The sequence below is a fragment of the Orycteropus afer genome, unplaced genomic scaffold (genome assembly GCF_000298275.1).
Source record: "Orycteropus afer afer isolate SDZICR_OR568_19922 unplaced genomic scaffold, OryAfe1.0 scaffold00176, whole genome shotgun sequence".
NCBI lineage: Eukaryota > Metazoa > Chordata > Mammalia > Tubulidentata > Orycteropodidae > Orycteropus > Orycteropus afer.
The window spans coordinates 5,490,352-5,518,054 of NW_006921763.1; the positions used below are offsets into that span (position 1 = coordinate 5,490,352).

At 39.5% G+C, this 27,703-nt stretch overlaps 1 protein-coding gene across 1 annotated transcript in view; it reads right to left on the minus strand.

Annotated features, from left to right (window-relative positions):
* ATP8A1 (ATPase phospholipid transporting 8A1) overlaps positions 1 to 27,703 on the minus strand; it is a 309,537-nt gene that overhangs the window by 113,749 nt on the left and 168,085 nt on the right. The window contains 4 exon segments of the mRNA XM_042781818.1: positions 8,890 to 9,062; positions 15,028 to 15,042; positions 21,207 to 21,246; positions 25,864 to 25,873. Of these exon segments, the coding sequence (XP_042637752.1) occupies positions 8,890 to 9,062; positions 15,028 to 15,042; positions 21,207 to 21,246; positions 25,864 to 25,873 (238 nt within the window).

Genomic DNA, 27,703 nt, shown 5'->3' on the forward strand with positions numbered 1-27,703 from the left:
CTACTTCCGTAGTGATACTGCCTCGGAAACCCAAGGAGGGGTCGCTATGAGTCGGGGCCGACTCGACGGCACATAACAACAACAACAACAAACATCTATATATCTATATCTGTCTCTATGACAATTACTACCTTTTAAATTTGTGTGTGTATTTTATTTTATTGAACAATAGCTAAAAAATGAAGGCACGAATTATTTTTTTCCTATTGTTCACTGTTCTATTTTTAGAACCTAAAAGGAGTCTAGCACATAGAGAAGGAGTCGCAGATGGTACAAATGATTAAGTGTTCAATTACTGGCCTGAAGGTTGGTGGTTTGAACCCACCTGAAGGAGCTCTGGTGGTGTAGTGCCTGAAGCGTTTGACTGCGAACCAGAAGGTTGGTGGTTCAAATTCATCACCTGCTTTGTGGAAGGAAGATGGAGCAATCTACTTCCATAAAGATTTACCACCTTGGAAACCCAATGAGGGTTGCTATGTGGTGGACTCAGCTTGATGGCAGAGGGTTTGGTTTTTTCAGTTCAAAGGTGCTTCAGAAGACAAGGTCCTGATGACCTGTGTGGGAAAGATCACAGCTGTGGAAACCCTGTGAAGAAGTTCTCCATGCACATGGGGTCACCTTGAGTCGGAACTGACTTGATGGTAACCAACAGCAACAAGCACTTAGTGGATACCGTGGATAGAAACATGTATTAAATACTGGATCACACTTTCCAAAAGTGGACTGAAAAGAACAAGACTGAGGATTAAGGACAACAATCAAAGTACTATCTAAAAATCAAATAAGAGCTTGCTTTAGTTCAATAACCTAGTATGCTTTCTGCTTAGGCGGAGGGCTAGCTTATATCTTCCTGCCTGCTTTCTCTCCCAACACTGTCATCTAGCACCCTCCTGGCATTTCCTCTTGGAACAGAGGGTCCCTGCATGGCACAAATGGTCAAGTGCTCATCTGCTAACTGGAAGGCTGGCTGTTCAGATAGACCCAGGGGCAATTTTGAAGAAAGGTACTGAGGTGACAGAGCAAAAGCAGATGTTCATGGTCCTGGTTTTCCGTATTTCTCTTGAGACACATAAATTTCTTTTGATACCCCATTTAAAAACAAATCAGCCTCTGAAAAATATATATTTCAAGGCTGCAAAGGCATAAAGAAATTTAATGGAACCACCAGACTGTGCAGTTGGCATAACAGAAAGAATGTCAGTCATTTCTTTTTGAGGAATCATGGAGAAAGAGAACTGTGTCAGGTGTGTTGGGATAGACAAATACCTCCACTTTCTAAAGAAGAAAAGGAAGGGTCTGGAAATTGCAGATGGCACTTATGGTGAAGGCCATCATTATTCTAGGAAAGTTCTGCCCGAACTGACTTCCTCCACCTTCACTCATGGGCCAGAGGCACACTGTAACAGGGGTCAGCAGACTACGGCCCATGGGCCAAATCCAGGCTGCAGTCTGTTGTACATAATGTCTTACTGGAGCACAGCCACTTCTGCTCATTTATGCATTGTCTATAGCTGCTTTCATGCTAGGATGGCGGGGTTAAGTAGTTGTGACAGAGACCGTATGGCCCGTAACAGCTAAGATCTGACTGACCCTTTACAGACGAAGTATGCTGAAACCCTGCTCTTATAAAAGACTCCCCACCTCTTGCAGGACATTACCTGGATGACCTACTCTCCTGTCTCAACTTACAGACCCTTTGTTTTCTATTCATTTCTTGTCTCTGTGTCTTTTCCTTTAAAAAACAAAACAAATCAACATCTGAAAAAGTATATGTTTTAAGGACCCAAAGAAATATAATGGAGCCACCAGACTCTGCCCTTTGGTTTCCAAAAGCATCATTCCCCAGGATGATGTGTCTCCATTCTCTTTCCTCCATGCCCTGCAGCATGCTGGACAGCCATCTTCTACTCCTCTATCTGGTCTTAACTCCTGGAACTCTAGCCCGGATCAAGACACACCAAGCCTTTGACTCACGCTAGGTGGAATAGTTCAGACAGGTTTGTTAAAAAGAAGGTCATCACTGGAAACCATCGTAAGTTTTCAGAAGACCAGTCATCCCAAACTTCACTGTTTCCTTTTCCCGAAACTCAGCAGGATCATTAGACCATCAGATCAGAGAAATGCTACAGTTGCCATATATCATGACTATAGCAAGTCAGAAGATGAGGTGTTTTCGTTCTGTCCCTGCTGAACTGTATGAGAACAGTACCCATCTATCAGGTAGGTTTGTATTTGACTGAAGAATATAGTAGAGTGCTGATTTTACCGATTAATGTACAGCTGTAGGAAAGCCTTTAGCAAAATGCTGCACAGCTTTGTACTTGAAATTGGTGAACAGAATGGAATCATTAAGAATTTGGAATGTAGAGAAGGTATGTTTACCTTCTTAACTGTTAATAAGATACAAAACAGAGATTACAAATTTGAGATCAGAAAAAAAACACTGCCATCAAGTTGATTCCAACACAAAGCAACTCTTTAGGACAGAGGAGAATCGCCCCCATAGAATTTCCAGAGCCATAAATCTTTATGGAAGCAGACCACCTCATCTTTCTCCTGTGCAGCAGAGAAAGAAGAAATATATAAATATCTCTATGGGTTATTAAAGATGAAAGACTAAAATGAGTAAGATATAATTTTACAGGGATGGTAATGGAAATTAAGATACCAAGGACTCTTGGAGAGCTCCTGGGATGTAGAGTTCTGGTTACACAAATGTGTTCCCTTTGTAAAAATTTACTTAACAGGACATTCATACTATATGTATTGTCCAGTATAGGCTTATTCTATTTCATCAGAATTGTATGATCTATAGGTGTAATTTGTGTGTGTGTTCAGTTTATCTAACAAGAGTCATATCTACAACCATACAATTTCAGTGGTATGTATATGGAAATTTAGATTTCTCATATATTTTTAAAGTATTGCTGTTAAATATGACCTTCCATGGTTATGTGTATCATAATTGGCTAAAACCAAACCCACTGCTGTCCAGTCGGATTCGAATCATAGCGACCTCTCCTTGAGTTTCTGAGGCAGTATCACTACAGAAGTAGATTGCCCAACCTTCCTTCCGGGAGTGGCTGGTGGGTTTGAACCACCAGCCTTCTGGTTAGCAGTCAAATGCCTTAGGCACTACGCCACCAGAGCTCCCCATAATTAGCTACTAGGCTGTAATATACCCATACAAGTTTCTTTAATATTACGCTGTAGAGCTAGAACAATAAATGCGGTGGACAGAGCTGAGCAGCTGATTATTATATTAAAGCAAAATACAGGCATTTTATGAAATTGTGAAATTTATTCACTGTGTCCTCTTTTAGTTCTACATGTATGAAAGAAATATTTTCTCAACATTTCCAACATTTATTCATATTTTCTTGGACTCAAATATAGGGTTGACATTCATTAACAGTTTGTAAGTCTTTTCAAAGCCAAACATCTGCTTGGCATCCAATGGTATTCACATTTTTTTTTTCTTTAAAGGAATGTCTGTTGAGCTTTTATTAGCTTCATTTGTGTTTTTATGACTATCCTTTAAAGAGAGCATTTATTTACAAAAATTCTTAAAGACAATCTTAAAAGGTTCAAGAAGTAGCTCTGCTTTGACTCTTTATTTAGTGTACTCACGTCGGGACAGAAAGCATTCAGCATACCTTCAGACCTCTTTTTGGGAGAACCACTTGATCAGGCTAAGGTGAAAAGGTTTTGCCTGGAATGCTACTCCCAAGTGACCAGACTCACTGAAGTTAAGTGTCTTTTATACACTATAGGGGAAACAGCTACAAGCGGGTTAAACTTTGATTAGAGATGTTGCAAGTCAGGAAAAATGCTTACTTCAATTTAACTTCTGCTTTAGCGAAGACAAGAGTACATAAATTATGTAGAACGGTGATTACTAGACAGTCTAAAAGCTGGAGGCTCTAAGCCAATTTTCAACCAACTGTCACAGAAAGTAAGTTTCAAAATATGTTTAAACTAAACTGACAACTACAGAAAAAATGTAAAATTCTGTGAAAGGCTGGGTTATGTGAACTGACTAGGACCTTAGAAACCACATGCTAGTTAACACACAGCAATACTTCACTGCAACATTTCCACTCTCTTGTGGAGGGAATATTAAAAGAGGTAGAACAGATGCTTCCCTAAATTATGCTGATCCAAGCAGTAGGAAGACTATTCTCAGCACAGAGTGGGCAACAGAAGTAGGGTTCATCCAAAAGCTGAAAGGGACAAGAGAGGTCCTCTGGTCCAGAAGCTTTCAAGCTGGAAGAAGATCACCCAGGAAGGGTGTGGGTGTGCGTGCGTTTCCCACTGTTCTAAGTCAGACCAGCTCACTGTGACCTGTTTACATATCCGGGACCCCTACATGGCTTGAATCACTGCTACCTTCCAATCTCTTCATTTTACAAGTCAAGGACCATAGAGGTTGAGCTGGAATAAGAATGCTGCGAATGCACAGCTGAGATGCCTTTCTACCAATTACAGAAGCTGCAAGGCCTTAGGACATAAAGCATCTGCCAGTGAGAGGAGAAATTGTTTATCTGGTTCAGTTCCTCTCTGGGACAGCTCTTGATTTTAACTATGTATAAAACCTCCACATGAATCTTGGAGCAAGCTTTCTCCCTCACTCTCTCTAGTATCTCAGGTGTGTGCACTTTTGCATGTTTGTGTGTACGCATATTTTTTTTCCTCGAAGAGATGATTCATAACTTTCATTTGTTGTTTAAAAGTACCTGTGATCACCCCAAATGCTAAGAATCAATGCATCTGAGCAAAAGAATAGAAAGGAAGAAGAAACACAAAGGAGTTATTTATAACCAGGAAAACATAGGCCCTACCCTAAAACCTAGGTGCACCTCTCCTATAAACCTACTCAAGTCATACAGGTAAATGCACACAATGACAAAAACAGAAAAGCTACACTGTATCTATGAATATATAGTACTTGCTAGACTGATGAAGACAGATTTCATTATACTTCTTGGGTTTTACATATTAAAAAAAAATTATTTGAGGTTTGACATGGGATCTTCACTTTGTAAACCAATACCAAAACTCCAAAGCCCTGAATAATTTTGGGGTAGGGGATTTGTTCTGTCTCTGAATATTCCCTTTAGAAAACAGTGGTGAGTAAGAAACAGAATGACTACTGACTGAGAACAACTGCTTCTTTCAGTTTAACTACAGACTCTTCAGGGAAAACTCTCATCTTTATAACTCTGTCTATTAAGCAAACACTAAAAACTGCCTTCTGCCCTTTATGCTGATAATGTCAGGGAAGAAAGTGGCTGATGTCATACTGAAGATGGAACCAATATGCAGACCCTCATTATCCATTATGGGAAGGCTTTCCCCTTTACTTCTCCTCTAGCATGGCTAAACAGAAGACCGCAGGGGAAGATCCGATTCTGAATTATCTTCACGTGTGAACTGACTAGAGCTGGACTAGCAAGTAGTTTAAATTTGAGGAGAAAATCTGTAAAGCTAGAATGAACATAAACGACTTTAGGAAACAGCGCCATACTGTATTTTGAGATAATATTCAATATTTATCTAGAGTGTCTATTTTATAATGGGTTAAAATAGAGAATTTCCTGAGGCTGGGAGATTATAATCATCTGAGAAACGTTGAGTGGCACTTTGGTTTAATTGTAAAGAATGATATATATAAAATCATCTACCTATTCCTATCCAGCAGTCAGAGTATTATCATGGAAATTATACTTAGAGGTCAGGAAGCTAAATGACAAGAAGATAGTTGTGCCAAGAGTTTCAATGCCAAAAGGCACAAGGCCAATGTTTTTGGTGCCAAGAAGGTGCACAGACATAAATCCGGTAGTGGCACTGATATAATTATGGGCTTAGACCAGTTCTCAAAGCCAGGCCGGAAGCTGAACCACAGTCCTTATGGGAAAAGAGAGAGAGTATGAAGGTAATTAGAAGAAAAAAAGCTGAGGGAAGATATTTTACTTAAGAAAAAAAAAAAAAAACAAACTCTAAAACTCTAAATAAAACTTCAGTGTCTGCATAGGGACCTTCGTGGTCCTCAAACATGCATAAAACAAGGCCAAGGGAGGAAAAGGCCACACACGTCTTTATAAGCTCAGTTTCAGAGCTGAGCTGCACGTGCACGGCAGTGATTCCCTCCCGGGGCCTAGGGCCTGGAGGAGTCCTGAGAGTCATGTGACTTGTGAGTACCCAGAACAAGGATCTCAGGAGGGAATTTCACAAGCACAGAACATATTTTTTCTCCCTTAATTCTGCTTTCTAGTTTTTTTCTCCCTCTGCTATTGTTTAATTGTGTGGTTCAACTTTTTGAAGAATGGGAGGTACTCAGTTAGCAATGCTTGAAGAATGAGGCTCAGCTGTGATGACTGCATTATGAAAACTGGCCTCCCATATCTTTCAAACCAATTATGACTCTATTTAACACAAATCAAGGGTGAAGCATGAGGCAGGGCAGGTAGCAAGCCTTACTCCTCTGTATGGGTGCAGTATCTATGCCCAGCACACGGCAGGCACGTAACAGTGACTGAATTGAACTGGTCATTTAATCTAAATAGCTCTCGGTTCTATTTCCAAATAGGAGCCAACAGTCATGTCATTCACAGGCTTCTGAACGATCTTTTCTTGATCCTTATGATCCCAATTAGTATAAATGACTCAACAAGCAAGTCTGGCACAATATTATCCTGATAGAAGAGTGTCAGAGCTCAACACCAAGACTCTTTCAAGAGATTAACAGAGTCATGAAGAGTCCTGCAAATGCAGATTGTAAGAGGTGTGAGGACATCAAAGTACAAATGGGACCAGCAAGATGAAATTATTCCCAACTCATTCTTCACAATTTTAAGCAAAGTGCTTGGATATCATTTCTATTAAACATCTGTACAATATATTGGCCAAGATCTTTAAAATAATATTTTCTTACTACATGCCATGGAGAAGAAAAAGAAATTATATAACTAAAATAACTGGATTCCTGGGAATAAGAAGCAACTCTTAATTCTCTAAATATGTTATAATTTTACAGACTAAACTGATGCTTCTAAAGCCTACTTACTGAGTAGGTTTAAACTATATTTCAGAAAGTATATGTCAATTAACATTCAGAAATATCTATAGGATACAGATTCCTAATTTGAAGAAAACATGACAAAGATATAAAAAGCGTAACATTCCTTTATTAATAAACAGCTTCTAAAAGAATACAGTAAAAGCAAACAGCATAGTTTTAAAAAAATGCGGCTAAAAGCACAGATTCTGAGAAGTTCTTGAGAAGTCCTGATAATATTTCATCTCCCAGGAAGCAACAGCTATATGATAAATGGCCACCCCAAACCTAGTCTGACAGGCAGGTAAGATTAAATAAACGGATAGCAAAGAGTAAAATCCTTAGGCTTCACAGTGACCAGTGGGCAACAGACTGGGAATAGCCATGAATATACTTTAGATTTTAGAAAGACACAGATTTAACAACACAGACAAAGAAATGGGGATGATTCCTTGACATGAAATTCAAGACGAATTAGAGCTAAATAGTTTACAAAAGTAATTTTATGGATTAGGACTTGATAACTGAAAACAGGTATTAGTTTAGCATATTGGTAATAGAGTAAATTAGAGGGCTAGAAACAATATAATCAATACACAACCCTGGGGGAATGCTCACCTATGTGGAAAATGATGTGAGTTACTAATGAGTGGTATCTCCAATGAGATACCACTCTCCAAAGTCAGTCCTAGCAGCAGGATCAGAGACTTAAGTCTAGAGAATAAACCAGTTGCCATTGAGTTGACTCCAACTCCCGTGACCCCACGTATGTCAGAACAGAACTCTACTCCACAGTTTTCTATGGTTGAATTTTTGGAAGATCACCAGGCCTTTCTTCTGAAGTGCCTCTGGGCGGATTCAAACTCCTAATCTTTCAGTTAGCAGCCAAGCTGTTAAACCATTTGCACCCCTCAGGGACTCTGCAGAAACTGCTGCTGCTGTTGTCAGGTGCCACTGAGTAACCTCTGCCTCACAGACCCTCTGTGCAACAGAATGAAGCACTGCCCAGCCCTGTGCCAGCCTCACGATCCTTGCTGTGCTTGAGCCCATCATTGCAGCCACTGTGCCAATCCATCTCATTGAGCGACTTCGCCTTTTTTGCTGACCCTCCACTTTACCAAGCATGATATCCTACTCCAGGGAATGAAACCTTCTGACAAAGCCGGGCCATTCTCGCTTCCAAGGAACATTCTGGCTGCACTTCTTCCAGGACTGATTTGTGCGTTCTTCTGGCAGTCCCCGGTCCTTTCAGCATTCTTCGCCAACACCACAACTCAAAAGCATCAACTTTTTCGATCTTCCTTAGCACTGTCCAGCTTTCACATGCCCATGAGGCGACTGAAAATACTAGGCTTGGGTTAGACACCCTTAGTCTTCAATGTGACCTCTTTGCTCTTCAACACTTTAAAGAGACCTTTTGCAGCACATCTGCCCAATGCAATACAACGTCTGATTTCCTGACTGCTGCTTCCATGGCTATTGATTGTGGATTCAACTAATATGAAATCTTTGACAACTTTCATAGAACCCTTAAAAAAAGTAACCTTAAATGGGGGTGCAGGTAAATAATCTAATTGAAAGAGAAAATGGCAAGAAGACTGTGGACTCAAATTATGAACAACAATGATTAATAATCGTTAGCCTGACTTACAAAAACTCTGCTAACAAATGCTATCCCAGTTTGCAAACCTTGAGTCCTTGGTGAGAATTAATATATAACCTAACATTCACAAATTCTGCATAGAATAACTTCCAGGAACTTTAAAAATCAAGAACTGAGGATCAAGTCACTCTTCATTTAGCCTGAGAATATTAAGGAAAGCTGAATTTACCTGCAGCAAATGACAGCTTTGCATGACAAAGCTAAGTCCAGGAAATACTGTCGTACTCCAAAGGTTAAGGCATACTTGAGGGTCTTCCCATCAATTATAAGAGCAAAATCATTCTCTTTCCGAAGAGCATCACCAAGGGTGGTGCAGTGGTGACTGAGCGTTTCCCTTGTCGCCTGTGAAATTCAACAAAAAACACCCTTTATGATTTATTCTGACTTCTTACTATTAAGATCACTTACAGATGTTCAATAATTGCATTTGTTGATTTTTAGTACTTTGTTAAGTTTCAAATTGCTTTCACATATCTCCACTCATTTGATTCTCACCAAAGGCTCTCAAAGAAGATTGGGCAAATGTTATCAGAAAAAGTTAAGTTATTCCCTGAAGTCACACATCTGTTCCTGGCAGGGTTGGGACTAGACTGTAAGACACCCATTCCTATTATCTCCCTGCCTTCTTGGCTCCTTATTCTAACCACACAATCACGATACTGCAAACTGCTGTCATTAATTTTTTTTTTTAAACTGTACTAATTTATCAACTAGTCAAAATTGCTTAGCCATGAATCAAAGAGGAAAGTTGGGGAATATAATTTAAATAATTCATGGGTATTCTTTCAAAAGTACTCAATGCTATTGGAATTGAATTTCCAGTAACCAAGAAGAGGAAATGCAGTATCGGTAATCTCTTGCTACTTCATGAACTGGCTTCTATAACTTTAATTGTGATTTCATGATGCTGTATTTCATAGTTGGGAATGGTGACACGTGGCTTGGTTATCTTGGATCAAATAAAAAACACAATGACGTTTACTTGTACCAATGACGTTTACTTTCTGGCGTGCGTGCACGTGCACGCATGCACACACACACACAAACACACACACACTCTCTTTGGTGTCAAGGAAAGCTTTGTTCATCTCAGCTCTACAGAGGGGATGTATTTGTCTCCTTCTGTTAAGATTGCTTTCCCAGCTCTTCAAAGGGAAAAGTTTCTGGCTGTTAACTCCTCTCCTCAAGTCCTGTAGATGTTTCCTACAACCCAGTGCAAAAAACTTCCTATTTCACTGTTAGGACACTGGCCAGTGTTAGGACACTGGCCCTGAACAAGAAAATATAAGGAAGAATTTCCCTCTGACTCCATATTTTTCTGAGTACCTGCAGTTCTTTATATTAGAAATACATATTTATATAGCAAATATATATACAGTACAATACCTATGATATTTTACAGAGTAGTTTTTAATGTATTCATGGGAACCATAATTATTGCTCCAAGTGGAGAATGTGCTTATCAAATTGCAGTTATTTTTACAAAGAGGGAAGCAAAGGCATAGGTAATTAAAAGTTTATATTGGAAAAGTTTTAAAGGTGTTCTGTATTTGTATTCAAATGTGATTCTAACTACATTCTGGAATTTCAGAACATGCCTATCAAAATAATAAAACCATGCTGTACTGTGAGTCAGACCGCCCAACTTTTCCCATTGTGAAACTTACTTAACACTTCCCCTGCTCCCTGTTACACACCTAGTGACACAAAGGACCAACATATAGCAGTATTCTTTACAAAATTTTCAGTTCACACTTTACATGGGGGGGGGGGAGAAGTAGCTGTTCTAATTTATGGGTCTCACCCTCCTATTTCCTGCTGGAAATTTGTAGACTAGGCGGACTTACAAAAGGTGTGAAAATGTCAGTAAGATTCTGCAAGCAAAATTTACCAATGACAATCTATAGCATCCTGGATTGCCTCAAAAGCCAATTTACACAGATCAAATGAACAAATAAATAAAGTCACTGATGTGATGAAAAAATAATAATAAAATGAAAAAAGCAAGCCCACTGTTTGATTCAATTCTGACTTATAGTGATTCCCATTGAGTTTCCAAGGTAGTAAATCTTTATGGAAATAGATTGCCTCATCTTCCTTCCATGGAGTGGCTGGTGGGTTTGAACCACTAAATTTCTGGATTGCAGTGAAGTGCCTTAGGGACTGCACCACCAGGGCTCCTACCAGGTAATATTTAACATGTACTATACACTAGGCTAGGAGCTCTGGTAGCATAGTGCCTAAGGCACTTGACTGCTAACCAGAAGGCTGGCGGTTCAAACCCACCAGCCACTCCTCGGAAGGAAGGTTGGGCAATCCTACTCCCGTAGTGATACTGTCTCAGAAACCCAAGGAGGGGTCGCTATGAGTCGGGGCCGACTCGACGGCAAATAACAACAACAACAACATACACCAGGCACTGTTCTAAGGGTTACATTTCAATTCCAAGGGTTACATTGTAACACTTGTTATAACTCTTTGAGGAGTCTCAGGTGGTACAAAGCTCAACTGAAAGGTTGGTGGTTCAAGTATACCCACGAGCACCTTGGAGGAAAGGCCTGGTGCTTCACTTCCAAAAAAAAATCAGCCTTGAAAACTCTATGAAGCACAGTTCTACTCTGACATACATGGTATCACCATGAGTTGGAGTTGATAGCAACTAGTTATTGATAAAACCCTATACATCAGTCTCTGCTATTATGCCCCACTGTGTGGGTGAGAAAGGCAAAGCAGAGAGAGTTTAAGTCCCTTGCCCAAGAATATATGGTAACTAAGAAGTGATATCAAACTCAGAATTAAAACTCTGGGCTATCTTGTTTTTCTCTATATTATTCAGTTAAAAAAATACTTCACTAAAACTTTAGGCAGCACCAGGCATAGGGAGGTAGGGAAGGAATGCCCACACCATTCCCTCTATTGTTTTGCTAGAACCCTCATCATCTGTCCTTCATCTTGTCTTTATTGCCGCAGAGATTTTTCTTTATATAACAAATTTAAAACACAAAACATGCCACTTTTTTGTTCTAAATGTTTCTGTAACTTCCCGCTGCCTACATGGTAAAGTCCAAGTTCCTTAAAACAGCATTTAAGGCTTTCTACAAAGGCCAACCCTCCTTCACATTTCCCTCTTTCCCATCTTTCCATCTCTACATGTGCCATCATCTTAACTCCTTACCTCTCTCTAAAATGCCCTTTCCACCAGTCCAAAAACAAACAAACAAACAAACAAAAAAAAAAACAAAAAAAACAACCAAATGCATTGCTGTAGAGTCAGATCTGACTCACAACCCCACCTTGGGTTTCCAAGGCGCTATCACTATGGAAGTAGATTGCTTATCCTTCCTTCCGAGGAGTGGCTGGTGGGTTTGAACCGCTAGCCTTCTGGTTAGCAGTCGAGTACCTTAGGCACTATGCCACCAGAGCTCCCTTTCTGCCAAAGGAGTCGTTTTCCAACTCACAACAACCCCTCCTTGGGTTTCTGAGGCTGTATCTCTATGGAAGTAGATTGCCCAATCTTCCTTCTGAGGGAGTGGCTGGTGGGTTTGAACTGCCAGCCTTCTGGTTAGCAGTCTAATGTCTTAGGCACTACATCATCAGAGCTGCCTTCTAAAACCAAGTTTACCCTAGCATACCCTCCTTGCCTCACTCCACTGCTACCAAGGGTCACTTCTTCCATGCTGGCAAAGCCCTCAATTTCTTGAGGGGAAAGACCATGTCTAACCTGTTTCCCAGCAACAACATAGTGACTGCCCATCACAGACACTCAGGAAATATGTACTGACTGAGAGCACTGATCAATTCTGGTTTTATTCCAGTGGCAACATTCCACCTTCTTCCCTATTATCTCCCATGATTTTAAAGATGGGAGATGGAGTCTTCTAACTGCTTGATCCCCATTTACTAGAGAAGGAAAAAATCCATTACTTAACAGCTCTTCAAAATAAGGCACTGCACACTAAACGCTTCTGTATTTTTTAAGTGATTGCCCAAGTGACTCCTGAGTTGAAAACCTAAAATGAAATCTGAGAAGGACTTTGGGAGAACTTCAAATTTCTTTAAAGATGAGTCATAACACAAAACTGAAAGTCAAGTAAGCCTGAGAACTGCACGGATGTCCTCATTAACCAACCTGTGGGACAGAGTTCTGTCCTCCCCACCCTTCACTTTCTAAGGCCTTCTCTAACACCTTTAAATTTGTTGAAAACTCTCTTATTTGGGGCATCATTATTCCTGGGTTTCCTTGGTGATTATCACAGATCTTCAGCAAATTAAAAGGTGTCAGGAGATGTACAGAGGTAACATTTCAGAAGGTGAGGCAAAAAGTTCCCACAGTGAATTCTCCCGCCAGCCCACCTAGGGTGTAAGATAACAACAGCTGCAAAAAATTTCTTATTTTAGTTTGTAGTTTTCTTTTATAAGCAGCTCTGTTGTTCGCTGTGTGTTGCCAGTTACGAGTTATATTTTATCCTTATTTACTGCCGGGACTATTTTAAAATTCTTTTATTTATGAAAGTTTACTGCTTCTTCCTTAAGCCTGGGAGCTATACTTTATGGCCATATTGCACTGAGGCTTATCTCCTGTAGCTAGAGATAAATTTATTACTATATTAGCTGTTGCTTTGTTTTCTTTCTGGCTACTGAAGGGGGAAATGTTTAAACATTTAAACTTAGTGACTTGTGAAAGTGAAAATATATAAATGAGAAGCTAAATCAGAAAAAGGATAAAGGACAACATAATAGGAAAATAAAAGGTCTGCATGTGCCCATTCTATCCTTTTTTTTATTTGTAGTCTGAAAGAAAATAAGCATCTGTTGCTATAATCAGGGACATTCAAGGCAACTTGGGGAAATCAGTAGCAAGGGGAAAAGACCAGGGCTTGGATAGGGATCCACATAAGGGAGGAAGTCACATATCGCCCCCACCAGGACCCTATATGGACATTCTAGTCAACAATTCAACTCTAACTCTCTACAACCACAGCACTACACAGCCAAGCACTCAATAGAAGTCCTGAGGTCCTTGACTTCCCACTGTACTTTTCCTGCCTTGCAATTTCCAATTTAGTCCATAACCAATATTTCTTCTTTGTTCTTAGTGTTAACAACACAGAATGAAAAAGACTACAAACAAAAACACACCACCAAGAGGTCAGGCTCTACTATAGCCCTCTTCTCTTTTACAGGTGCTCACTGCTGCTGGTCTATACTGATATGCACGTCTTTGCTGTTTCTGTTAGCTGTCATTGAGTCAGCTCCAACTCCTGTTGACATGTATGACAGAACAAGACAGTGCCCTGTCCCATGCTATCTTCAGTCTTTGGTATGTTTGACTCCATTGTTGCAGCCATATCCTGGGGGGTTTCCCTCATTTTTGCCAACCATCTACTTTACTAATATGATATCCTTTTCTAGAGAGTGGCCTTTTCTAATACCATGTCCAAAGGTAAGAGAGCCAAAGCCTTGCTGTCTTCACTTCGAAAGAGCATTATGGTTTTATTACTTCTAAGATGGTCTTGTTTGTTCTTCTCATAGTCCACTATATGTTCGGTATGCTTTGCCAACACCACAATTCAAATATGCCAATTCTCCTTTGAACTTCCATTTTCATTGTCAAGCTTCCAGATGCATATACGGTGACTGAAAAGACTATGGCTTACGGCATGTGTACTTAGTTATCAGAGTGTCATCTTTGCTTTTTATTTTCCATATTTGGCCTCCATCACTTCAGCAAATATCTGTCTGCTTTACTGAAAACTTTATACCACAAATAATTCCCTCAATTTTAGTCTCCTTACCTCAAAACTTTCCTTTATCTACCAGTTGCCACCAGCTGCTGTTGAATTTTCAACTCACGGTGACCTCATATGTATCAGAGCAGAACTGTACTGCATGGAGTTTTCCATGGCTGATTTTTCAAAAGTAGATTGTCAGGCCTTTCTTCCAAGGTGCCTCTGGCTGGAATTGAACCTCCAACCCTACAGTTAGCAGCTGAGCACATTAACCATTTGCAGTATCCAGGGACTCCCTTACCTAATCTTTCCTAATTCTTGACCTGGGGGAAGAACTGTTTTCTTTTCTTCATCTGTGTTCTTCACACTTCCTCTTACATCTTCATTCTCCTCATTGTCGCTATTATTATTTTTTCCTTCTTTAAGTGTAGACACTAGGTGATGATTTTCTTATTCTAAAAAGAAATAAACCAAGAAATCTTCCTTTGACTCTACTTTTTATGATTCCTCTAGGAGGCACAAACATTTCCATCTTCTGTTGTTGTGTTGCTCTTATTTGCCGTCGAGTAGGACCTGACTCATAGTGACCCCTCCTTGGGTTTCTGAGGCAGTATCACTACAGAAGTAGATGGCCTAACCTTCTTTCCTAGGAGTGGCTGGTGGGTTTGAATCGCCAGCCTTCTGGTTAGCAGTCAAGTGCCTTAGCCACTATGCTACCAGAGCTCCTTTCCATCTTCTAGATCACCTAAATAGTTTCTTTATACCTACACAATGTAGCCTAATGTATACTACCTTATCTGGGTTTTTAAATCTTTTTCTCCACTCTGAAACTAAGGCCCTTTATTAAGAGATGAAATAAAACTAATAAAAACATGGCAACTGAAAGAAAAAAAACTAAATTATTAATGATAAGAGAACAACTTGTGGGAAGTTAAAATGGTTTACTCATGTAACCATTTTAAGAACAATTTTTTCTGCTGTCTGTCAAACTCCTATATAATCATGGAGATGGGATAAGAACAATAAATAACATGTTAATGAGCCCATCCATATTATAGAGGAAAAGGAGAACAAAGAGATAGTTATCATCCAACATCTGCTTCTCCTTAAAGAACATACTGTCTAGAGAATATACTTTACCACTCATCTCATGGTTTGTCATACCGTCATGGCTTGCGTGTTGCTGTGAGGCTGGAGACCATGCCACTTGTATTTCAAATGCTAGCATGGTCACCCATGGTGGGCAGGTTGATAGCCTGGGAAGAAGAATGGGGCCATCTACTTCTGAAAAAACTGGCCACTGAAAACCTTATGAATAGCAGTGAAACAGTGTCTGATATGTTGCTAGAAAACTTTATGAAGAGCCATGAAACAGTGTGTGATACAGTGCTGGAAGATGAGTCCATTAGCAGTATATAAATAAGGAACTTTCAGAAATTCAAGTTGGATTCAAAAGAGGATATAGAACAAGGTACATCTTTGCTAATGTCACATGGATCTTGGCTGAAAGCAGAGAATACCAGAAAGATGTTTACTTGTGTTTTACTGACTATGCAAAAGCTTTCAACTGTGTGGATGGTAAAAAATTATGGATGACATTGCAAAGAATGGGAATTCCAGAACACTTCATTGTATTTCTGGGGAATCTGTACATAGACCAAGAGGCAAATAGAAGGGGATACTGCATGGTTTAAAATCAGGAAGGGAGTACATCTAGGATGTATCCTTTCACCATACTTATTCAATCTGTATGCTGAGCAAATAACACAAGAAGCTGGACTACATGAAGAAGAATGCTGCATCAGGATTGGAGGAAGACTCATTTACAACCTGCGATATTCAGATGACACAACCTTGCTTGCTGAAAGTGAAGATGACTTGAAGCACTTATTTACGAAGATCATGTATATATATATAGGATTACACCTCAATAGGAAGAAAATGAAAATCCTCAAAACTGGACCAATAAGCAACATGATAATACCTGGAGAAAAGACTAAACTTGTCAAAGATTACACTTTACGTGGACCTACAATCAATACCCATGGAAACAGAGTCAAGAAATGAGATGGTGTATTGCAGTGGGAAAATCTGCTATGAAAGATCTCGTGAAAGTACAGATAAGCAAAGATGTCACTCTGAAGTCTAAGGTATTTTCAGTTGCCTCACATGTATGTGAAAGTTAGACAATGAAAAATGAAGACTGAAGAAGAACTGAGTCTTTGAATTGTATTCTTGGCAAAGAATACTGAAAAAACTATGGACTGCCAGAAGAATGAACAAATCTGCCCTAGAAGAAGTGCATCAGGAATGCTTCTTAGAAGCGAGAACAGTCAGACTCCGTCTCACTTACTTTGGTCATGTCTGAAGTGACCAGTCTCTGAAAAGGCTATCATGCTTAGTAGAGGGTCAGAGAAAAAGGGGAAGACTCTCCACAAGGTGGATTGACACCGTGGTTGCAACAATGGGCCCAAGCAGCAAGGACTGTGGGGATGGCACAGGATTGGGTAGTGTTCCATTCTGCTTGACATGGGTGACTACGGTACGGATCAGAGCTGACTCGATGGCACCTAACAACAACAACAACAATAAACAGAAAATAATAGAATGAAAGCCTACTTACTAAGTGATCAGTAACAATGAGCCAAAGCGAACTAAGTAATACTTGTTTAGTTCATAAGACACATGTTTGAAAAAAAGGCAAAAGTAACATGGTTGGCAGATAAATTAGGCCAAGTAGAATTCCTCACCAAAGATAACAAAGAAAACCTTAATGAAATCCCATGTAAATTCGTAGGGAACAGCCTAGTAAAACAGCTGACATATTCATAGGATGTCCTCCATAAAACAAAATTAAAAAGCAGCAATCTTGAAAAAATCAGAGAATAGCAGCTTGATAATTTTTTTCATAAGTAATTTTTTGCATGACCTTTGGTGAAGAAACCCTTTACAGAATCACAGAAGGTGCCCTAGACGATGACATCTGACACACTTTTGTAATGAAATAGATCGAAAGCCCTGATTTGTTTAGAAAAGTATCACAGCATGTAAGCTGTCATTTTAATTTTGGCAGAACTTTGCTTGGAACAGTCTAAAGAACCCAGGAGCCAGATGTGCGAAGAACATGTTAGGCCACCTAAGAACTATGTTTTTGATGGCCCAAAATGTAATGTTGCAGAAAGCACCTGCATAAAAACAACACTTCTCAGCTCTTAGCCTTTTTGTTTTTTCCTGATTCTGTCCAGAGGTTTACAGGACAGATAGTCTTACTTAGGAACAAGTCCAAGTAACACCCTAGAAGAGAATGTGGAAATATCCCTAAGGAAAGGAAAGGAAACAGAAAGTCTTCAGCTAGAAAACTGGTCAGCCAAGTATTCACAAACACGAGGGGAAGATCATGGATAGATAGTCCAAAATGCAACACCTCATAGTAGTGGCCTTCACACGTGATCCCTGGTAGCAGTTGTGTACTTGTAACGAAAGTAAATAACGTGTGATCACTTGTATATATCCCAATGGGCACAGTCAGCAAGGCAAACACAAACAGCAAATGTTAAAAGACTATAACGTATCCATACTTAAGGAAGGAGCTCTGGTGGCATAGTGCCTAAGGCACTTGACTGTTAACCAGAAGGCTGGCGGTTCAAATCCACCAGCCACTCCTTGGAAGGAAGGTTGGGCAATCTATTTCCATAGTGATACCGCCTTGGAAACCCAAGGAGGAGTCACTATGAGTCAGATCTGACTTGATGGCAGTGAGTTTGATTTTTATACTTAAGGAGTTCTGGTGGTGCACTGCCTAAGGTATTTGACTGCTAACCAGAAGGCTGGCAATTTAAACACAACAGCCACTCCACAGAAGGAAGACTGGGCAATCTACTTCTGCAAAGATTTACTGCCTTAGAAACCCAATGGGGGTTACTATGAGTCAGAATCGATTCGATGGCAGTAGGTTTTATATTTATTTTGTTCAGAGCACATTTTGATATTTGGATCTGAATGCAAACAAGTTCCCAACACTCGATGAAGTTATGTTATGAGGAGCATTCTGTTCCCAGAAAGGAGAAAAAAATATCAAAATTTGAAATTATAGGTTGACTTTCAGACCTAGTATCTAACAGTGTATTTCACTGTTCTTTGATATGCTCTTTTCCTTTACAACCGGACACAAAATTTATCAGCAGTGAAGTCTAATGATCATTTAATTGAAGTTAATGGATCACTTTTGATGGACCATACAACTTTTGTCAGAATGGACTTAGGCTTTTGAAGGCAGTACTTACTGCTCTATCAATAGCAGAGGTTTCTGTTTTCACTTACTTTCCACAGACAGGGCAGAATCTAACACAATGGTATAAAAAAAAAACCTTGTAAAAATCTTGCTAAACAAAGAAGGAGACTGCTGAGATAAGATAACTGGCTGGAGGCAGTGTTGTTGTTAGGTGCCGGGGAGTTGGCTCCGACTCACAGCAACCCAACGTACAACAGAACAAAACACCGCTGGTCCTGAGTCAGCCTCACAATCCTTGCTATACCTGACCCCATCGTTGCAGCCATTGTGTCAATCCATCTCGTTGAGGGCCTTCCCCTTTTTCACTGACCCTCTACTTTACCAAGCTGGAGGCAGAGCCACTGCAAAATAATTTCAGAACTTGTCAGTTGATGTGCATATGTCACCCATCAATGTAAGAGCACTTACGTCAGCGGATACTGTGCAAGCACTGAAAAAAAGCGGGATAAGAGAAAGCTGCTGCTGGCCAGTGAGGACACACACGATGCTCCTTGGCGTGGTAACACTGGACAGAAGAGGAATGACGCCACAGTGTAAGGAACTAGGGTTTCAGAAGTGGAAAACAGCCCTCATGGCTCAGAACTTAAGGTTTCCTCAATCAGGAGGATGCAGAGCAAATAAGCTAGCCAAATATTTTCACCTCCCTTGAAAAGGAAAACTTAGTCTTTTACTTTGAAAAATTTCCTTCATGATGTAAAAGGGAAAAATTAAATGGAAACAGGAAATAATGAACCATTCCAATTACTAACTTACGGCACCAAGAACTCCAAGTCACCTTTATGACACATTATGTGAAAAAGTGTCACTGATCAGTTCATTTCAAGCTTCACCAAGAAATTTTCTCATCTAGGGGTATAAATGCAATTCAACCTACCTCTTCATTCTTTTATTTTATTTGACTAATTCTAGCAGATATATAGGAGATCTGGTGGTGTAGTGGATAAGGCATTTGGCTGCTAACCAGAAGGTCAGTGGTTCAAAGCCACCAGCTCCTCCATGGAAGGAAGATGGGGCAATCTACTTCCGTAAAAATTTACAGCTCAGAAACACAATGGGGATCATCGCTATGAGTCAGATTCGACTCAATGACTGTGAGCTTCTGTCTTTCTTTTCTTTCTTTTTTTTTCCCCCTAGAAGATAACAGAATGGCTTGGGCTGAATCCTAGCTCTACCACTTACTGGCTATCTTTCCTCAGGCAGATTACATCTCTGAATCCCAGTTTTCTCATTCATAACTGTGTTAATAACTACTTTGCAGGGCAACTGTGGTGATATACTATGCTCACTCCTTTATTTGTAAGTGATGTGCCCTGTCCAGTCTTGGCACAGATTGACATCAGTAAAGACTAGTTCTTTCCCTTTTGCTGACATTAGCTGTAACAGAGGTGCCCACACATCATGAAGAATGATCTGCAAACGGCCAAATACGACACAACATTAGCGAGGACAGACCAAGTGCTAGGTTACCGAGATAATTTTAAGTTCCTTCTGAAAGCTCCTAGGACTTTTACTTACATGCTTTTGACTGCTAACACTCAAGTCATTCTACTATATAATAAGTAGGTGGAAATACGTCTTCTTTCCAATTCTAGAAAAGATAGCTTTATCACCTTATATAATTAACCTCAGATATTTCTCCTTATTTTTTACCTTTTTTTCTCCAACCTTGAAACAACTCCTAGGTTGAAAATAACTTATAAAGTTACAAACTGATTTGGAGCTTTTCTTTTAATATCTATATTTCATATGGGTCATCATACCAATATGTATGTTGGGCTTCAAGCACCCATGAAGAATATAAAATATCTTCCATGTAAAAATTATATATAAGCAAAATTATGTAAGATAACATTCCATGCAAGTGAGAGCTTTGTAGTTCATGTAAAATAAGTTACTGAGAAATTATATAGGGCTTGTTTACTTGCATGCTTTCGATAAAACAACTTTAACTTTTTTGGTACTGATGGCTTTTCAAAGCAGAGAAATAAATGATCACTTGGAAAAAACAAAACATCTTACTTTAATTTTCTAAAGGTCTACCTTTTAAAACCTACTATAAGTTAGTTTAGAGTGCCTAATAAGAGTGTATATGCATATGTGTGTGTGTGTGTGTGTGTGTGCATATATATAAAAATCTATACACATATACATACATATATACACATATGTGTGTATATATATATGTATATCTACCTATCTCTCTATATATGAATTAAACAATGCATATCTTATTAGCTGTTTTGCTGGTTTGTGACCTCAGCTCATCATTATTTAAAACATGAGGTATTTACGAATTTATGGCCAAATCATCTTTCACGCTTTCTCTACTTTTACATTCTCCAAATGTTCACACTCTAAAATTACAAATCAACAGAACATTCCAAAAACATTCTTAACAATACATTCTAAGTATGGACAATGTCAGCATGTTCTTAAAGAGTAAGTTATGACTCCCACAACAGCAACATGGATAAACAATGGAAAGCTATTTTTCTGCAACATGTTACTGATTCAGTGGAACACTGGACATTCCATATATGCCTATGCAGCACACACATCCTGCAGCTACTGCAGTTGGTAGGAAGAGAATAATTGTGTACCTGAGAGTGGAGAGAAACTACCTTTATAAACTACCTTTATATTAAACTGGTCCATTCAGAATTCACCCCAGTCAGAATCACTGGCTGAGTCTGATGAAGCTTTTGATTAAAAAGCTTTGGTGCTTTTAAATTCCTAGTTTATACCACAACATTATCATTTAAAACATATTCATAAAGAACCAAAACCATATAAGCAATTTTTTCTAAAAGAGTACAGGCACACAGAATAAGTGATTAAAAACATATGGTCTAAGATGTCCTCCAAACAGCACAATGGAAGGCAGCCAAATGAAGGCATTTAATCAATATATATTGCTAAAGATAATGGAGAGGCAAACAGACCGAAAAAAGGGGGAAAAAAAATTCCCTGCTTTGCTGATGCACAGATAAGGGATTTCCAGGGTAGGGCTGGATATGAAACACTGTGATTGAGGAAATGGTCCAATGTCCCAGTGGGACTGTGCCACCTGAAGAAGGTCACAGGTCACAAAATGGAAGCAGGTAAGAAGAGGAAGTTGTAGAACTCAGTAAATTGCTCTCAGGTCCTCGGCAGAGATTTGGGATTTGGGATTATGATGGATTCCATCAGGCAAATGACTCCTCGTGAGGCACTTCGTCTCACTGTGGGTACACTAGAGGAGGGGCAGAGATGTGTTGATATTACGTCCAAGGCAGTTTCAGCACTGGGACAGGGGCATGCAGCAAAGGAAGACAAATCCAGGCAAAGGAAGGAAGAGGGAGGCAGGGGATATAATTATACAATTTAAATAATTTTGTGAATAATTTTTTTTTTTTTTTTTTTTACCAAAGCTCTCATGGTAATTATTTTAAACCACCACTGAAAGCCTCCTGAACACTTATTTTGAGCTTGGTATTCAATATTCTCTAGTGGCAGCAGTGACTCAAATGCAGAAGGAAGCATTCTGGGAGGAACTGGGTAGGCAGACATACAGTCTCTTGCTACTCTCTTCAATTCAAGCAGGAAGAGGCTGCTCAGAATATACAACTGGTTTGCTGAAAATAAGCAAATTACTCAATCAATGGCTTGGAGATGGTAACAACTGGGGTCTCTGAGGAAACTGTTATCTGAAACACATTCTTTTTTTTTGTAGAAGCACAAAGAAAACTAATGTTGGAACCATTTTCTTAATTATTTGAATTAATTAATTTAGGAATACAGAAACATCATTATCTGTTGCCTTTTATCAGTGCAAATCCCAAATGCACACCATTTCCATGACTGTACAAATATAATGATTAAAAAAACCTTTAAGTATAATTGTTATATAAGTAAATCACAATGTAAGCCCTTTACAGAATTCCATAAACACAAAATGCCCCAAAATGACCATTTTGGGAAAGGCATCCCTCTTTCAGATGCTTTGTAGTCTTGGTGGTGATTGGGTGATGTGGTAGGGAGGTAGGAAAAGGGGGTTGATAAAACAAGTTGGAAAACTTGGGGGATGAAAAGATCATAAGGTATAGTTACTAAAAACAACAACCAACAAAACCGCTTTGGACTCAAAGCAATCTAGGTTTAAATTCAGGATCCTGGAGTCACTAGCCATGCAAACTCAAAAGTCTTTTTCTTCTGTAATTGGGACAAACAAAGCCAGTCCTGCAGCAGCAGAGACTATCTTTGGCAGACACACCCAGAGCACAGTCGGTTTCCTATGAACCACCATTGCTACGGCTGTGCTGACTCATCAAAAGGTATGGGTAGCAGAGATGCAAAGGAGTGCCAAGGCATGGCTCACTCGCTCAGAGATGCCAACAAGGTGTGGGCAGAGTGGTAAGGGGCAGACTGGTTAGGAAGGATTTGTCTGTAATTCTAGGTAGCAAAGAACTCCTGGAAGCGTGAAGATGTTCAGTGAAAAAGGAAATGAAGAATATTCAGGCACTGAGGGTTTCTCAGAACAGAAACTCTACGGATTTGTGGACAACTTCACTTAGGTTTCTGCACACAAACCAGACTCACTGAATTTTGTTTTGAAAAATGGGACACACAGACCAAACAATGGGTTTGATGGGACTTTTTCAACCACATATTTAGGTTTGTGGTAGATGCAGTCTTATATCAGGGCCAGGAGAATTGATTATTTGTTCGCTATTTTCATTTTTTGGAAATGTTTACATTTTTTAGTAACCCATGTCTTTAAAATGTAACAACGCCAGCCTTCTTCAATGGGAGCTACTTGGAGCAAGCCGCATGCTAGAAGACAGTATTTGAGCAACCTTCCTACAATGGAACATTAAAAATATAAAGTATGCTTCTGATAGGGATACATTAACACATTAAAAGTTAAATGAGGATCTGAAACAAACTTCTCAGGCCAAAAGCTGAAAAAGCCCTGCTAATGGTAAAAGAAAAATTCACAGTACCAAAGGGCCTACAATTGGCAGTGGAGGTAAACTCACTGTGGTTTAAAACCTGCCTGAACTATTTTTCAAAGCAATACAAAATGTATCGTATTAGACTCAGGGGACATATCAAAACAAAACCTGGAATAGCCCAAATTCTTTTTTTCCCTTTCCTTTTCTGGAGTCAGATCAATAACTTGCTTATTCTGGATTTCTTTCAGAGGCCATTCAACAGTGGCTGGTTCCCCAAACAGTGAGGTTTGTCTGCATAATACATATATGCCGAGCTTAAAAGGGTGCAGATGACAACTTCAGCATTTTTCTTCTGAACGTCCCGTGAGTTAAACTTGAAGCTTACATGGTGTTAGAAAGTCAAACTCAGCTAGAAAACACTAGCAATTCCATAAAGGGCTTTCTTTTACCACGGTGTTGAAAAACATATATTCCTGCACTTGTTAACCTAAAACCAAATGTGGTTAACAATTAATTTTCAGTAAAACACTTCAGTGAGGGTAAATACTGGTATCATAATCACAGCTGCTTTGAAGTCATATTCTAGAATTACGCAGAGAAATTTACATAGTGAGTGGGCTTGCTGTTTAAAACCATCTTTTATAGTAGCTGAGAATGAGGAATTCCCTCTCCCAGGAATAATATGCTAACAGATATAATGATGAAGACCATGATAATTCATGGCCAATTGTTCTTGAGTGCTTACTACATGCCAGTATTTTACAGTATGTAATGGTATATGATTTAATTTTCATAACACCACCCCTTGAGATAGGTATTTATTAGTACTTTCATATTATTATGTGGCAACTGGCTTGGACAAACCTATTTGCTTAGACTTGCATCAAATGACATCCCCCAGTGCTGCTTAGCTATCTGTGTCTGGTCAAGTTAACCTTTCTGTGTTTCTGATTCCTCATCTATAAAATGGGCATCATTGTACTTGGCTAGTAATGCCGTCAGATATAAATGCAATCGTCCCTGTAGAAGTTTTAGCACTGTGTTACTGTTGTCGTTAGCTGTTGCTCAGTTGGCTCTGACTCATGGTGACCCCAGGTGCGAAAGCACGAGTCCTTGTCTGGTCTAGTGCTATCTCTGTGATCATTTGAGTCCACTGTTACGGTCACGGGGTCAACACATCTCATTGAGGGTTTCCCTTGGCTTCATCAGCCCTCTACTTTACCAAATACGATGTCCTTCTCTGGCAATCAGTCCCTTCTGATGACACATCCAAAGAACATGAGTCAAAGTCTCAGATGATATTCTGTGATCCACATATTATTGGCTTTATTGGCTAATTTTTAGAAGATATCTCCAGGCCTTCCTTCCGGGTCTATTTTAGTTTGGAAGCTACACTGAAACCTGTCTACCATGAGTGACTCTGATGATATTTGAAATACTGGTGGCATAGCTTTCAGCATTATAGCAACATGCAAGCCACCACAGTATGACAAACTGACAAATGGGTGGTGGTGTTAGTGCAGTATCCATTGTTATTGTTAGGTGCCATGGAGTTGGCTCTGACTCACAGTGACCCTGTGTATAACAGAATGATACACTGCCTGGTTGTGCACCATCCTCACAATCTTTGCTATACTTGAGCCCATCATTGCAGCCACTGTGTCAATACATCTCAATGAGGGTCCTCCTCCTTTTCACTGACCCTCCACTTTACCAAGCATGGCATGCTTCTCCAGGGAATGGTCCCTTCAGACAACATGACCAAAGTAGGTGAGACAGTCTGGCCATACTCATTTCCAAAGAGCATTCTGGCTGCACTTCTTCCAGGACAGATTTGTTTGTTCTTCTGGCAGTCCACAGTATTTTCAGTATTCTATGCCAACACCACAACTCAAAAGCATCAACTCTTCTTTAGTCTTCCTTATTCATTGTCAAGCTTTCACGTGCTTATAAGGCAACTGAAAATACCATGGCTTGGGTTAGGCGCACCTTAGTCTTCAGAGCCTTTGCTCTTCAATTACTAGTAGAAAATAAGCACTTAATAAATGTAAGCTATTATTTTTGCTCTATCATAGCAGTAAAGAATAGCATGCTGCAGGGACAGCAGAATTCCCTTCACACTACAAGTCAGAGCCCTGCATTTTCCTTCAGGGCTGATAATGCTGTGTCCATGATTTTTCTCCATACACCAGGTGTGGCCTCTGATCACTGAATATGAATGTTGATACCAGGAGAGACGATCTAGAAAACCAGTGTCCAGATGATCAGAAGCAGAGGTGGGCAGGGCTTCTCAGGAGTTAAACTTGGGCACACAGAAGCCTTCTGACCATGAGTGAAAGAAATTTATTTCTCTAGAGTCTCTATGTATGTACTAAACCATCATTCCTATTTGTTCAATAAATGCATAGTGAATATTATTTTGTACTTTTTTTGTTTCCTAAGAAAATCTGTAAGTAGAAAACAGGGAGGAAAAACAATAAGAATGTGTTTGAGATTCATCCTTACCTCCCCAGACAGATCCTACAACTCACAAATAAAAGAGATGTCAGAATAAGAAGAGACCAATTTACAGGTACAATATGCAGGAATTAGGAAAACAGTAGTTAGGATAACTATTTCTTTAAGCAGTATGGTTAGTAGCTTACGAAATGACAGTCCCTACTATCTGTGCTTAACAGATACAATGGTGGCCAAATCCTGAGTTATCTCAATGATGCAAGTCTATAATATTTTTCTATCTTTTAGAAGAAATTTAAACTATACTGATTTAAAAAAAATATTTAGGGTCACTTGAAAGTATTTTTGAAGGTGCACAGAGCTGGTATAGTATAAGGAATTTCATTAGACAATCACACTCCTTAATATAATACAAACTTAAACCTTCCACAAGTGTTTCCCTACATTTTGAAGGACTGTAATTAGAAACTGAGAGCTAGAAAGGTCACAGTATGGGATTTCCTGGTTCTTTGTTCCCATTTCAGATGTTTCCAGGTTTAACAGACAGAGACTTGTAATAAATTACTTTATGACAAGCTGTGATAGTTGGAGCTGTGCATCAAGTTGGCTGGACCACAATTCTGTGTGGTTTAAGCAATTGTGATGTGGGTTGTTCCAATCATGCAATCAGATGTATATGTTTTAAGCAGCCAATCTGTTGAAAGGGAGTTTCCCTAGGGGTGTGGTCTGCTTCCAGTATATTTATGGACATCCTGGGAAAGCAGACACTCTTCTGTGGATTGGGATTCTGTTATGCTGCCTACAACTGTCCATGAGTGAACAATCCACCACTCGGCCTGGAGATCTTGGATTCATCATTTGTTGGAGTCAACAGCTAGTATACTGCCTGCAAACCTTGAGTGTGTCAGCCCCTGCAGCTGCGTGAGTTGTGAAAAGCCTCCAGCTTGACATTTGATCCAAGAACTTGGGACTTTCCAGCTTCTATAAGTGTGTGAACCATTTTCCTAAGATGAATTTATCTTTCGCTCTCTATATAAGCTTTACTGGTTTTGTTTCTCTAGAGAACCAAGTCTAACACACAAGCTAAAAGACACAAAAGAGTTTCAAGAAGGATTCTCTGGACCTAGGTCATTAAGTGAAAGAAGTTTCTGAGAAGTCTGAGGACTACTTGCTGGGTGCAGGTGTGCCATGTTAGAGAAGAAGTACAATATGCCCTTCAGGCCAGTAACGTGAAACCCAAGCTTCTTCAGATCTTTATGGAAATGTCTCATATAAAGAACATAATCAAAACTCCTAGTCAAGTGGTTCAGAGTAGTGTAACAAAGAAAATTATACAAACTATCAAAATTATCTTTTATAAATACCTGATAGTTAAGTTTTGACCAACTTTAGATGATTCTCAGTGATGCTATCCTTCAGATGCTTTGTAAAATTTCAAAAACATTCCACTGAACACTCTACTTAAGAAACTCCTTTGTGGACACTGTCTGTATTTGACAAGAACCTGGCAGGTAACCAGGTGAGAGCACTCAGCTTTGCTCGGGGGCACCTTCCTTGCTGGTGTGCCCCTCA